The sequence below is a fragment of the Xyrauchen texanus genome, chromosome 16 (assembly GCF_025860055.1).
Source record: "Xyrauchen texanus isolate HMW12.3.18 chromosome 16, RBS_HiC_50CHRs, whole genome shotgun sequence".
NCBI classification, from domain to species: Eukaryota; Metazoa; Chordata; class Actinopteri; order Cypriniformes; family Catostomidae; genus Xyrauchen; species Xyrauchen texanus.
The window spans coordinates 24031932-24045838 of NC_068291.1; the positions used below are offsets into that span (position 1 = coordinate 24031932).

Genomic DNA, 13907 nt, shown 5'->3' on the forward strand with positions numbered 1-13907 from the left:
TGTGAGGACGATATCTCGCTACTCTTGCAAGCTGCACTTGACAGTGCAATATATCACTTAACCAAAACAACCTATCTCAACCAGGCAAGAAAGCGAATGAGGCAGAGTGCTGAGCGACTGTGGTTTATAACCCCCAGGGCTCAGCATCCATCACTATGTGACTTTGTTGGAATATTCTCTGGACCTATCTGGCTGGCGCTGCTATAATCCAATAGTCTTTACACTGCCTCTGGCGGTCAGTAGGAATGAAACAGAACACACACGCTCTGTCTGTCTCTCTCTCTCTCTCCCTGACACACACACACTCACTCACATCCATCCTTGTTTATCCAATAACTTGTTAGAAACAGCACAAGCTGTGTTACTATTTCTGAAGTGACATTTTTGAATTACTAACGAAGGCTTGGGACACATAATTTGTTTTGAACCAGCAATGGCAGATTCTGATCCGTCTCGTAAGAATGTAGTTCCATGCACAAATGCTCTTTTTATGGCCATACTCAGTTTTTCCTAAATTTTAAAAATGTACTTGTTCATTGAACTGTTGTAAATACAGCAGTGAGTTTTGAGTACATCATAAAAAGAGCATTTGTGCATGGAACTACATTCTTTTGACGCGGATCAGAATCTGCCATTACTGGTTCAAAACAAATGATGTGTCCAAGCCTTCATTAGTAATATATACACTCACCTAAAGGATTATTAGGAACACCATACTAATACTGTGTTTGACCCCCTTTCGCCTTCAGAACTGCCTTAATTCTATGTGGCATTGATTCAACAAGGTGCTAAAAGCTTTCTTTAGAAATGTTGGCCCATATTGATAGGATAGCATCTTGCAGTTGATGGAGATTTGTGGTATGCACATCCAGGGCACGAAGCTCCCGTTCCACCACATCCCAAAGATGCTCTATTGGGTTGAGATCTGGTGACTGTGGGGGCCATTTCAGTACAGTGAACTCATTGTCATGTTCAAGAAACCAATCTGAAATGATTCGAGCTTTGTGACATGGTGCATTATCCTGCTGGAAGTAGCCATCAGAGGATGGGTACATGGTGGCCATAAAGGGATGGACATGGTCAGAAACAATGCTCAGGTAGACTGTGGCATTTAAACGATGCCCAATTGGCACTAAGGGGCCTTAAAGTGTGCCAAGAAAACATCCCCCACACCATTACACCACCACCACCAGCCTGCACAGTGATAACAAGGCATGATGGATCCATGTTCTCATTCTGTTTACGCCAAATTCTGACTCTACCATCTGAATGTCTCAACAGAAATCGAGACTCATCAGACCAGGCAACATTTTTCCAGTCTTCAACTGTCCAATTTTGGTGAGCTCTTGCAAATTGTAGCCTCTTTTTCCTATTTGTAGTGGAGATGAGTGGTACCCGGTGGGATCTTCCGCTGTTGTAGCCCATCCGCCTCAAGGTTGTGCGTGTTGTGGCTTCACAAATGCTTTGCCGCACATGGTTGTGTGTGAAAATCCCAGTAACTGAGCAGATTGTGAAATACTCAGACCGGCCCGTCTGGCACCAACAACCATGCCACGCTCAAAATTGCTTGAATCACCTTTCTTTCCCATTCTGACATTCAGTTTGGAGTTCAGGAGATTGTCTTGACCAGGACCACACCACTAAATGCATTGAAGCAACTGCCATGTGATTGGTTGATTAGATAATTGCATTAACGAGAAATTGAACAGATGTTCCTAATAATCCTTTAGGTGAGTGTATATATATATAAAACAGAATCACAACTGACTACAAATACTGAAAAAGTCAAAGGTCACACATTACCATGAAAGCCTTTTATTGATGTAAAAGATCTTTTATATTTTTTTATTTATATAAAGAATTTCTCAGTAGTTTCCTGTTGATTGTGACTTTAATAAAATTTAAACAAAAACAACTTATTGTGGTTCTGAATTTTGATATTAATATTTCACATTGTGCTTTTTTGTCTGAATATTCATAACTGTGAAGTTCTCATAGACCTCCCTAATATGTGTATTTGCATAATCTCATGTATTTGACATTATTTTATAATTTCATTCTAAAGGTTCAAATTATGTCATAATGTTGTAATGCAAAATTAATAAATGTTTAAGACAAAAAAACTAAAAACAAATTTGTGGAAAGTCTTCCTCAGAAATGAACATTATGCATGATAAAAGTGATTTTACATTACATTTCCAAAAACCAGCTGGTTAAGGTTACGGATAGTCTTAGGTAGTTCAGAGTTCATAAGAGTTTGTGTAAAAGCAGTTCATTTGAGTAATAAAATATCATTTGTATGAATCCAAGTGGATGGATCCAGATCTTCAAGGCTGATCAGCTACTTTAAAAGTCCACCCTCTCGTACGTCTCAGTCCTTGAGTCCTCAGGATGTCAGAAAAAAAGTATTTTTTGAGCGGCACAGTAGTCTCATCAAAATGAAGGACGATTTCTTTGTGATCCTCCCGGCTGTTTTTCACCACGTGATAATCGCTCCCAGATGTCCTAGTGATGAAACAATGGTCCTTTTGAGGCCAGTTCTACCATCATTGTTTCTCTCTCTTTATATCAGTTGGACATGGAGCAGGTGGGATGTGTGCAAGAGTTGGCTGCCAAAATAATAACTGATTAACTTTCAACAGTATGTGGATCTCAAGACATCAGTGGACAGATCAGATGGAACATTTAGTGGTTACATGGCGCTGCAGTCACCCACCTCTAGTGCTTGGGTCTCTGATTTGTACCTTTCATCTCACCTATAAACAGTATCAAATGAAAATGCTATAGATGCCAGCACTATTAGTTTGAACAGAATGATTTTACAGTAGGTTCTAAAGGCACTTGATTTCATTACAGACAGCAACTCCGTGTTCCATATTGAACAGGGTCCGAAGGTGACCAGGCTTGTGAGAGGACAGCTATCTTTACGCACCTAAAGAAAACAACTGCGAGCAGACCGGCATAATCTTAAGCAGACAGTTTGGAATTCAGTGGACCATTTTCTTGTTCCTATATACTATTGTTTATCTGAGTGACACTGAAATGAAAGGGCAATTCAATGATTTTCAGTGAGAGAGAGAGAGAGAGAGAGAGAGAGAGAGAGAGAGAGAGAGAGAGAGAGAGATAGAGATGTTCATTGTGTCAATTACATTATGATAAATAGCAGTTTGGCAACATATCTAATAAAGCAATTAAAATAGTGGATAAATCAGGTGAAATTGATAATGTCCTGTATGGGTTTATCAGGACTTGTTGAAAACACGAAGTACATTCATACATATGAATGCACCACCCGCAAACAAACTTTAGACCAAGACCATACCCCCACACAACTTTAGAACAAAATACATATTTGTGGAGCTCTGATCTTCACATCAAATGAATAACATTAGAGTAAAGGGAGCTACAAAAGCATCACTGTATTTGATATACTTATATTTTCAGACATACACCTAGAGTGTAAGTTAATGGAAAGTAAAAGAAAAAACAAAACACAACAAAAAATGTGTTCCATTTGCTGGTACTGTAATTTTTTCCTCCATGGAAGTTATCTGTTTTACCAGCTCAACGTTGTTCAGTATGTATTGTGGCAAAATGAGGTCTTTGATGACAGTAGCAGACATTTAACAAAGCAAAAAACATGTAGTGATGGAAATACATGTTATGTCTTTGTGCTTTGAAAGATTCCCCTATTAAGTATCTGAAGCTTTACTGTGATAAGAATCCAGTTACACCTGTTTTCTTCTTTATAACACTGACAACTGTAATGGGATTTTCCTCCAGAACTTGAGTGGACTCCAGTGTAATACAGATGTCATTGTGTTAGTGAGGAACAGATTTCCTCCCTGGCTTCCTCTTCATTCACTCTGATCTAAAACCTACATTCCTTTTGTGTAGACGGGATGAATCTTTGGTTGTTGTGTTCAGGCAGTCCGAGTCAGCCAAAATCGCTATCAATGCCAAAAGCTGAATTTCACCTCCATGTGATGCGGTCACCTTCGGAGGCCAAGCAAGACCAAAAGTAGAGTGAGACAAAGCTGCCATATATGCACTGCAGTGGGAGCGGCCAGGGATCTTATATCTATGTGAAAAAAGACAAAATACAACTAATAACTACATTACTCATCAACAATCATTGACAAATAAAGTTGTCCATGGTGATAAACATAATAAATCATGTAAAAATCTAAATTAACCTTATGTGACCTTGCGTACACTTGTGTGGACATTGTATTTTGGCTTCGGTATACGCAATGCATAATTTTATTTAATTTAAAACGACTGATTTCAGTTCAGGAGACCGTCAGTAAAGCTGTCAGTAAAGGTTACATTTCAACAGACATGTGACAAAACAACATGCCACTGATCATAGTGGAGTTTGTCTTTGAGAGAAATGTCAACATAACTACATCTGGTAAGAAAACTAATTCAGTTTTTACATTAAAACCTGTTTGAGTCAAAGGATTAGAGTCTCTAGTTTCATCAAATATGTCATTTTTTTAATTTCAGTGATTTATCGCGAACAGGGTTGGAAGGGTTACTTTCTAAATGTATTCCACTACAGATTACAGAATACATGCTGTAAAATGTAATTTATAACGTATTTCGTTAGATTACTCAAGGTCAGTAACATATTCTAAATACTTTGGATTACTTTTTCAGCACTGGTAGATTTTTTTCACTTGTTTTGACTATAAAACTCTGTCAGTACAGTTAGACAAAATACACATGTTAAAAATACATTCTCTGAAAAACCTAAATATCTTATGCAGTGTTGTTTCTAAAACAAGATTAATCAAATTGATCTTGTTTTAAGGAATTTTTGATATTTTTACAGGAAAACAAAACAAAAATTATTATCAAGAATAAGATTTTTGCCCTAATATCAAAGTTCTATTAGGGCAAAAATTATGAAATGAAATTATGATCTAACGTGAATTTTCGAGATTAAAAAATATGATTGTGTCTGGTAACGTGTGCATGTAAAATGTCTTGAAAAAACATTTTAGTTTATAGTTTATTTATATTTCTTCTGATCCAAACTTACTTCAAACATTCTTCTCTGTCTGCTAGTATGAATGTAACATCATAAGAAAGTGTTTCACAGCTGTTCAAATGCACTTTGGATCACATCATTTATATGTATAAAGTTTAGACTAAATATTAAATGAAACACATGACAATAAAATGCAAAGTAATCTCTTCAGTTATCAAAATACTTTTTGAATGTAACTGTATTATAATTAGCAATTATTTAAATTGTAACTGTAGTGGAACACAATTAATTGTATATTGTATTTTAAATACGTAATCGTGTTACATGTATTCCGTTACTCCCCAAACCTGATCACGAAACACCATGCTGCTAAACACAATGTACACTAATGTGTACAACAGCACATGGTTTTCATTAGAAATCCTATATTTAAGTAGGGAGCAAAGGAGTGTCCTAAAGCTTTCCTATGTAGCCAAGTGCATTCAATCCAAACTTCCTATCAGAAGTTCAGTTTCAGGCTGCAGATGATGTTTGGACAACTCAACGTGGTTGTCAGATATGGGACAATGGTAATCAGTACAGTTGGAAATCACTTCAGTGGTGATGAATGCAGGAAGTGGATTTCCAAAATGTTGGCTTGCAAGTCGTTATGGATGTTTTTACATTTGAGTCTTTAAATCTGTGTGTGCTCAAAAGGCGCTTATTATTATGAGAGAACCGTCATTACAAGCTTCACTGGATTTCGACACTGGACATCAACCCGCTAGTTTTAAAGTTAGCTACAGTGATAGCAGTATCATTTGTTCACGTGACTTTCGAATTGTGAAAAAAGAAATGGCTGCGTGCAAAACCATGCCGTGGTCAATAAACGAGGTGCAGACGTTCCTCTCATTAGCGACGAAAGAAACAAAAAAGTATTTCAGGAAGTGTCTCAGCTGTTGGCCACACAGCTGAGACACGGCTACCACCGGATCTATTAATGGTGTAGGGAAAAGTAAAAAAATATTTTTTTTTAAAGTGACTACAGAACCATCAAGGAAAGGTGGAAGTGGTTAGACCGCCGAGCAATGGGAGGGAGAGTCCCCTTGACTCAGCCACATCTGGAGTCCACGATGGAGGATGGTAAGTTAACTCTATACTCTGCTTGAAAGCTTCACTTTATTTAGTTGACCAGCTACTGGAAATCTTGCTTCTAAAACAACCTGGCCAATTTAACTGTTACACTCGTGTAAAATCACCTGCTTTATGCAGCACAATGAGCTAGTAGCTAACAGCTAGCGGTCATGTTATTGTTTATTGTTTTGTGTCGTGTTTAAGATGATGTCACAGCAGTAGAGGTGGCGCAACTATGACAATCAGCCTATATCCCACCCACGTTGAGGCGGCACTAAACAGCAGTTGAAAAGCAAGCTCAGAAAAGTAAAGCGAGTATAGTCGAGTCGAGTTGAGTTGAACCATAACGTGCAGTGTAAAAGTGCCATAAGTAACCTAGAAAATTACTATTTTCGACTAGGTATGCAAATTATTTGACCCTACTGTTCAACAAGGCTATTTTCAACGATGTGTGCCGACTGCTTCAATGGGTTAAACACTTTTATTCTGTGTTCACATTATGTTTAAAACAATAGCCTACATTAGGTTTACTGCACATTTCTCACAGGCCTGTTTTTTTTTTTACATTTTTTACATTTTACATTGTAACTGTTATAGGTTGACGTTCTTAACCGAACAGCTGTCATATTAAATCATAGGCCATTTTTTCTTGCTCTCATATATTTGGCTTTCCTGTGAATTATTTTCAACAATGTTCTTAATGTTTTAATGTTAAGTTACTTTAACTTGGTGATTTGCATTTAGAACAGGCCATATGGTTGCTCCATTGGTCCTGCACTATTCATTCATTTGTTTTCAATAATTATGCCTGTATTCGCTTACGTTGATTCAATAAATGCATGTCGTGTTCTATATTTAATGTTGGCTACAGTGATAATGCAAGTCAAGCACGTCGCAGGTAAATACCCCTTTTTCAGTGGAATTGAAATTGGTTGCTTAAAAACACAATATTTTTTCACTGTTTTCTGAGGATTTTTTTTTGTCTAGTCGAATCCAAAAATGCCATTTAAACATCAGTAAAATTAGTTGTTTTGCACATCCTTAATGTTTATTAGGTGCTACCAGTAAAAATCTAAAAGGGAAATGGAAAATGCACACAGTAGTCTTGCTCAGGTCTCAGGAGGTTAAAACACATGTCACTGAACCCGTAATATTTGTGTCCATGGTGGCTTCATAAACTTTGGATTAACATTAATAGCAATTTCTACAAAAAGTAAATAAATTTAATTAAATTAATAAAATAAATAAATTACTTAAAATTGTCAAGTAGTTTAACTATCAAGTAAAAGATATCTAAATACTTTCTTTGTTCCTTAAATACATGTGAAAGTACACAATTTAATCTTTTTTTTTTTTTTTTTACATGTATCATGAATTTTTTAATTACAAATATTGAGAAGTTTTATTAAGGCTACTCCATTTGACCAAACAAAATCAGACATTTGATAAAATTTAAAGAATGTTAAAAAACACAACATGTTTGGAATGGCATTTAGTGACAAACGTTGTTAAATGTTAAAATAAAAAATAAAATTAAAATGGTGTCAATGCTTATAAATAAAATATTAATAATAAAAAAAGATATTCCAAACCACTGATGCCAAAACATTTTAAATGTCATTTTTTCAAGAATTTCAGCTTTTAATTAGACTTTTAAAATGTTTTTCTCCAGATGGTTACACCACCACCACAGAAAAAAATTATATCAAAATGACTTTGAGATGTAAAATGTTTATCATAATAAAACAGTTACAGCTAGTAAATTGTCTTGCTATGGACAAGACTACTGGAATCATAGATAATACAACTAAATTTGTTCCAATTAATCAGTAAATAGCAAAAGTTAAATTGATAATTGTTTCCATAAATTGTAATTTATTACATTTTAGTTTTGAGATAATAACATGACATTATTAACAATTAGGCGTATTGTATTTGAAGGCAATTTAAAAAATGAACTTTAAACTTACTACTACTGGGTGGTGGGTCTCGACACTCTCCTTCCTCTATGGTGACATCATCTATGGCAATATCCCCTTCAATACCAGCACCCCGTATACCCTCCAAAACAATCTATATACATGGGCAGGAAACAAAACCAATTATATACCAATATATATGAATAGCATGAAAAGTATATCTTTAGTTTTACACAAAAATACATAACGTTTACACTGGATAACAAAAGTATGGGAAGAGACAAGCTTGGCAGGTTCTATGGCGTATATCATCTTTATTGATTTTCCTCAAAAGGTAAAAATGTTATGATAGTAAGAAAGTTATAAATCCTCATTGAAGTGGCAAAAAAACAAACAAAACAAAAAACACTGAATTTGGTAAAAGGTAGGGTGATGAAATGAGCTTCAATTTTCAATGTTTTTCCTCAAGAAGAGAGAGATTCAATGGCTGAAGAAATCAGGGTAGGCTTTCTCTCACCTGGAAAGAGGACGTGGGATGGATGTTAACTCTGGCTTGCCTCCAGCGGTCTCCCTGGTTCCCACTCAAGGTCCACACAGAAGCATCCTGACCTGTCTGGCTCTTCTGCCTCAAATATACATTTAATGTTCCTAAAACAAAAATGCACACAAACTCTGTGTCAACTCAAACTGTTAGGTGCAATATGGCCAGTTAACTGCATAACGTCTAAGCCTTTCAGCCTTTTCTCCGTGTTACATAGTAACTGTAAGGTTCAGCAACCTTGAAAACACTTTAGCTCATCTCCGTCCAGAAGAACTATATAAAAACAAAAACATAAATTGTTAAGAACACAATCACTACTCTTGTTATACATATACAGTAATGTATATACTGTAATGTTACACTCTAATTTAAGTTGATGAAAGGAGAACTAGGGAGGAAATATGTATTACTCTCTCAGTTGTCTGGGATTCAGCCACATGCTCTGTTTAATTTCCTTGAAAATGAGGAGAGAGACCTCTGTTCCAAAACCTAGTGAGCTGCCTCACTAAATACTGCCTACATAGGCAGCATCCTAACTGAAACAGTATTACAAACTTGACCGAAATCAGGTTTCTTAGACTATATATATATGAAAACTGCAGTAGCTACAAAATCACTAGTATTTAATATTTTAAAGCTGATGCGTGTATTTTCTTTTATGTTCAAATTCTTTTTAATTTCCTAGCTTCACCCAAAAAAAATCATAAAAAAAGTCCATGTGACTTCTGCATCATATTCCAAGTCTTCTTAAGGCATACCATTTTTTAAATTATAGGCTTGTAGTACTACTAAAACATTCCTCTGTTTGTTTAAGTGTAAGTTTAAAGTTTGTTAAAGCATTTACCACAACCAATGGATGAAGGGGGGAGTTTTCTGAAATCTGCTTGGAAACAGTGATTATTTGTGCAATTTCGTTTGGTAACACTAAACTAGCACAGAAATGATATATAGCAAACCATTTTTATTGTAACCTTTCAGTACTGAACATTTCTTGCTTTGTCTAAACTTACATTTTACATGTACATTTATGCATTTGGCAGACGCTTTTATCCAAAATGACTTACAGTGCAATTATTACAGGGACAATCCCCCCGGAGCAACCTGGAGTTAAGTGCCTTGCTCAAGGACACAATGGTGGTGGCCATGGGGTTAGAACCTGTGACCTTCTGATTAACAGCCCTGTGCTTTAGCCACTACACCACCACCACTCCAGATACCACTTGTTGCAATGCCGCCCTACAATTAGCTGAAAATTAGGTAGTCTGCATAATTCATCTTTTGGAACAGCCTTCACAATGAGAGCATGGCTATGATGCCTCCATAGGCAGCTCACTATGTTTTGGAACAAGAGCAAGTGAGACAAGACCTACATAGATGTGATGCTATTATAGCCAGAATAAACTGTTCCGGAGAAAAACATGTTATACCAGTGTGGAACATTGAAGATTCTTATTGCTATCTCCTGTTTTTACACACTCTTTAAAGTCACTTGTGTAGGTTTTTATATCTAAATAGCGATATTACCATGTTGTCTCTGTCCTTTGCTCTGCAGCAAAACAGACACATCCCCAGATGCCCGATGAGAGCATGTGTAAAAAGCCAGGAAGAGCATATACCCTGGCAAGATGGAATTAGTCCCACACCTTCTATTCTGTAAGCACACAGCTTTCTGAAGCAGAAAATTGCAGTTACAAGCTTGTCTGTGGGGCCGTTGGGGTCATCATCACTGTCCTAGAAGTGCAACTACATCTCCAGCACAACTGCAGCGGCAGAACGTGAGCATGAAAAGAACTATAGAAATGTATTTATAGCGCCAACTGAGTTATAGGTTAAAGTCATTTTCAGCTCACTAGAAAGCTTTAATAGCTAGTTCCCCATCTGTCACTCACTCAACGTTGTGTCGATGAGTTGACACTAGGGGTCGCTCCTGCGGAGCCCAGACATCTCTGATATTGAGAAAACGCCAATGAGAATTGGTGTGTGGAATTTGCACTCCCTTTGCAATGCCACTCCCCCGGACATACGGGTATAAAAGGAGTGGCGCTGCACATCCACATCAGATTTCTTCTTCGGAGCCGAGAGAATAGTCACAGAGCTGAATTCCTCTGCTGTCTTCATCATGTCTACAAAGCTGTTGGTTCTACGGCGCTTTACAGCGGTTCTTCCCCTCGCACACTGCGTTGTGCTGAGCATACACCTCTGGGAGCTTCAGCAGCAGAGAAGAAAGAAAAAATCGCTGCCTCTTGTGTCTGGGTGCTACCCACACGGAGTCAGCATTTGTGGATGGTTCATGTCCTCACTGCGAGGAAATGGCCATGGCTACGTTGCAGTCGCGGCTTGCCCTCATAAGAGTGCAAGCCGCCCCAGCCGCTCCCGACTTGGTCCTTCTACCTACGGGAATGAGGCAGTGTCGGCTAAAACTGGGGGGCGAAATGGGGACCTCCGTGGGAGCCTCTCCACCGGGTATAACCCCACGGACCTCCCACTCCCCATCACACTTGTATACTCCAACCGAGTGCTGGAGCATACATGGAGTGAGCGAGTTGCCGGTTTGCTTCACGGCGGACCCGCGATCTCGTTTGGGGCGCCTGACGACGATGAGATCTCGATCGCAGCATCGGAGAGCGGGTTCGTCATGTCTGACTCTGAGGACTCGGCTGGACTCCCACCCTCGGGTGCGGCAGCTCAGTCGCAGGCTGACGCGGAGCTGACAAACATGCTTGCCCGGGCAGCCGTGAGTGTCGGGCTGGAATAGAATCTTCCGCCTCCCCCTGAACCCTCGTGGGCCTAATATACTAATATGCTGTCGGTCCTCCATGTACCGCTAAAACAGTGCCGACCTGCCGAGGCATGGACTCTACAAGACCCCTAAAGATGTTCTGTGGTATATGGCACCAGGACATTATCAGCAGATCCTTTAAGTCCTATAAGTTGCAAGGTGGAGCTGCTGTGGACCTGACATATTGGGGTCCAGTACATCCCACAGATGCACAATCGGATTGAGATCTGGGGAATTTGGAGGCCAGGGAAACACCTTGAAATCTTCATCATGGTCATTAAACCATTCCTGAACAATGTTTGCAGGGTGGCAGGGCGCATTATCCTGCTAAAGAGGCCACTGCCATCAGGGAATACCATTGCCACGAAGGGGTGTACCTGGTCTGCAACAATATTTAGGTTGGTGGCATGAGTCAAACTGATGTCCACATGAATGTCTGTACCCAGGGTTTCCCAGCAGAACATTGCCCAGCGCATCACACTCCCTTCACCTGCTTGTCGTCTTCCCACAATGCATCCTGGTACCATCACTTCCCCAGGTAAATGGTGCACCATACGTAGCTGTCCACATGATGTGAAAGAAAATGGGACTCATCCAACCAGGCGACCTTCTTCCACTGCTCCATGGTCCAGTTCCGATTCTTGCGTGCCCATTGTAGGTGCTTACGACGGTGGACATGGGTCATCATGTGCACTCTGACTGGTCTGCGGCTACACAGCCCCATATGCAGCAAGCTGTGATGCACTGTGTGATGTGATGAAAATCATGAATCATGCCCATCATGAAAATATTCTGTGACTTGTGCCACAGTAGACCTTCTGTATGTTTGGACCTGACAGGATAGCCTTTATTACCCTTGCGCATCGATGAGCCTTGGGTGCCCAACATCCTGACGCTGGATTGTCATTTGTTCCACCTCAGACCACCTTTGGTAGGTACTCACAACTGCTGACCGGGAGCACCCCACAAGCCTTGCCATATCAGAGACGCTCTGACCCAGTTGTCTGACCATAACAATTTGGCCCTTGCCAAATTTGTTCAGGTTTTTTCAGAAACATTCTAGATAAACTCCTCACCAATCATTTACCAGTCGACTATCGTGACCCATCCCTACTTTTGAATTTCCATAACTTTTCCATAAACTTTTCATTCATTTGTGATAACTGTATAAGGATTAAAAAAATTATTTTGATTCAGATAGATCTGCTAATTTACAATTTAGACCAATTTGTAAACCGTTTTGACCGATTAATTAAAAAGAACTGACTCAAAAAGCTAAAATCAGACACAATGGCTTGCGAGCAAGTTTTACTCTACACAAAAGCAATATCTAAATGATTAAATATTTAAGAGGAGAGCCAACCAGAAAAATTTATATTCACTTTGTAAATTTTCATGACTGTTTCCATTACTTTTCAGAATGTATTAATTTCCATATGTTTTCAGGCCTGGAAAACACAATTTAAAAATATTTTACATTTTGTTTCATGACAGTGGGAACCCTGTACTTAATACCCTGAAAGTCAGAACACTCTGCCCCATATTATTTTCTCCACAACCCTGTGACTATGGAGCTTACTGACCAGGTCATCTCACTCTGAACAGCAGAGTTATGATGTCATACAATATGAAATTGGCACTGAGGTTTCAGCTGACTGCACACCAAAACTAATTATAAGACAATTAAAACAAGTAATTTGCATACATTTCTCCATAGTTGATCACATCAGTTTCATTATAGTACATGCTGTATAACATGACACCTGCAGATGCCCTGGTATCTGTTTTCAGTCTTGTAATTTGTTGTGTTTGTATAGAATAGTAACCCACCTATATGCTTTCCATACATGTGGTAGTAGAAACTGACGCAGTAAGTTGGGTTGGTGACCACATTCCCATAAGGATTTTTTGGGGCAACACTGAAAGATGGGGTCAATAGTCTTGCCTTGTCACCCTCCTGACGCGGCCGTGAGGTCTCAATGTACATGTAGAAGCCTAAACAAAATGCACAACATAAAAATGAAAATGAATCATAGTAGCCTAAAAACAACAGCTACATATAATTAGAGCCAGAATCAGGTTTTACATTTGCAATTATTTTTCCCCCTGTAGTCTCAAAATTATAAGTGCAGGAACTATATTGTTTTAGCTAGTGGCTTTTACCTTGAAACACAGACTGAAAAAATGCTAAACTAAAAATGTGCTTCATGTGGTTAATCTAAATAAACTTTTTATTTTAAAGGAATATTCTGTGTTCAATACAAGTTAAGCTCAATCGACAGCATTTGTGGCATAATACTGATTATCACAAACATTTTTGACATAAAAAAAAAAATAAAATCTGGGTTACAGTAAGGCACTTACAGCCAATCTGTAATTATAAAAATACTCACTTTTTCAAAAGTAAAGCCTGAATCATCATTAATACAATAGGTTACACCAACAAACGTATTATGTATTTTATGTATTTCAATATATAAAATAAACATGTGCATATTATATTGTAGATATCATATGATAAATATCAGACCATTTTATTGGGGCAAATTATCAAGTTAA

At 38.3% G+C, this 13907-nt stretch overlaps 1 protein-coding gene across 2 annotated transcripts in view; it reads right to left on the bottom strand.

The window, feature by feature from the left end:
- Window positions 1–3062: 3062 nt before the first annotated feature.
- mdga2a (MAM domain containing glycosylphosphatidylinositol anchor 2a) overlaps window positions 3063–13907 on the bottom strand; it is a 289188-nt gene continuing 278343 nt past the window's right edge. For both annotated transcript variants that reach the window (XM_052145122.1, XM_052145121.1), the window contains 4 exons: window positions 13179–13343; window positions 8546–8676; window positions 8080–8182; window positions 3063–4081 (listed from right to left, as the gene is read on the bottom strand). In XM_052145122.1, the coding sequence (XP_052001082.1) occupies window positions 3993–4081; window positions 8080–8182; window positions 8546–8676; window positions 13179–13343 (488 nt within the window). In that variant the 3' untranslated portion in view covers window positions 3063–3992. The remainder of the gene's footprint in view (window positions 4082–8079; window positions 8183–8545; window positions 8677–13178; window positions 13344–13907) is intronic.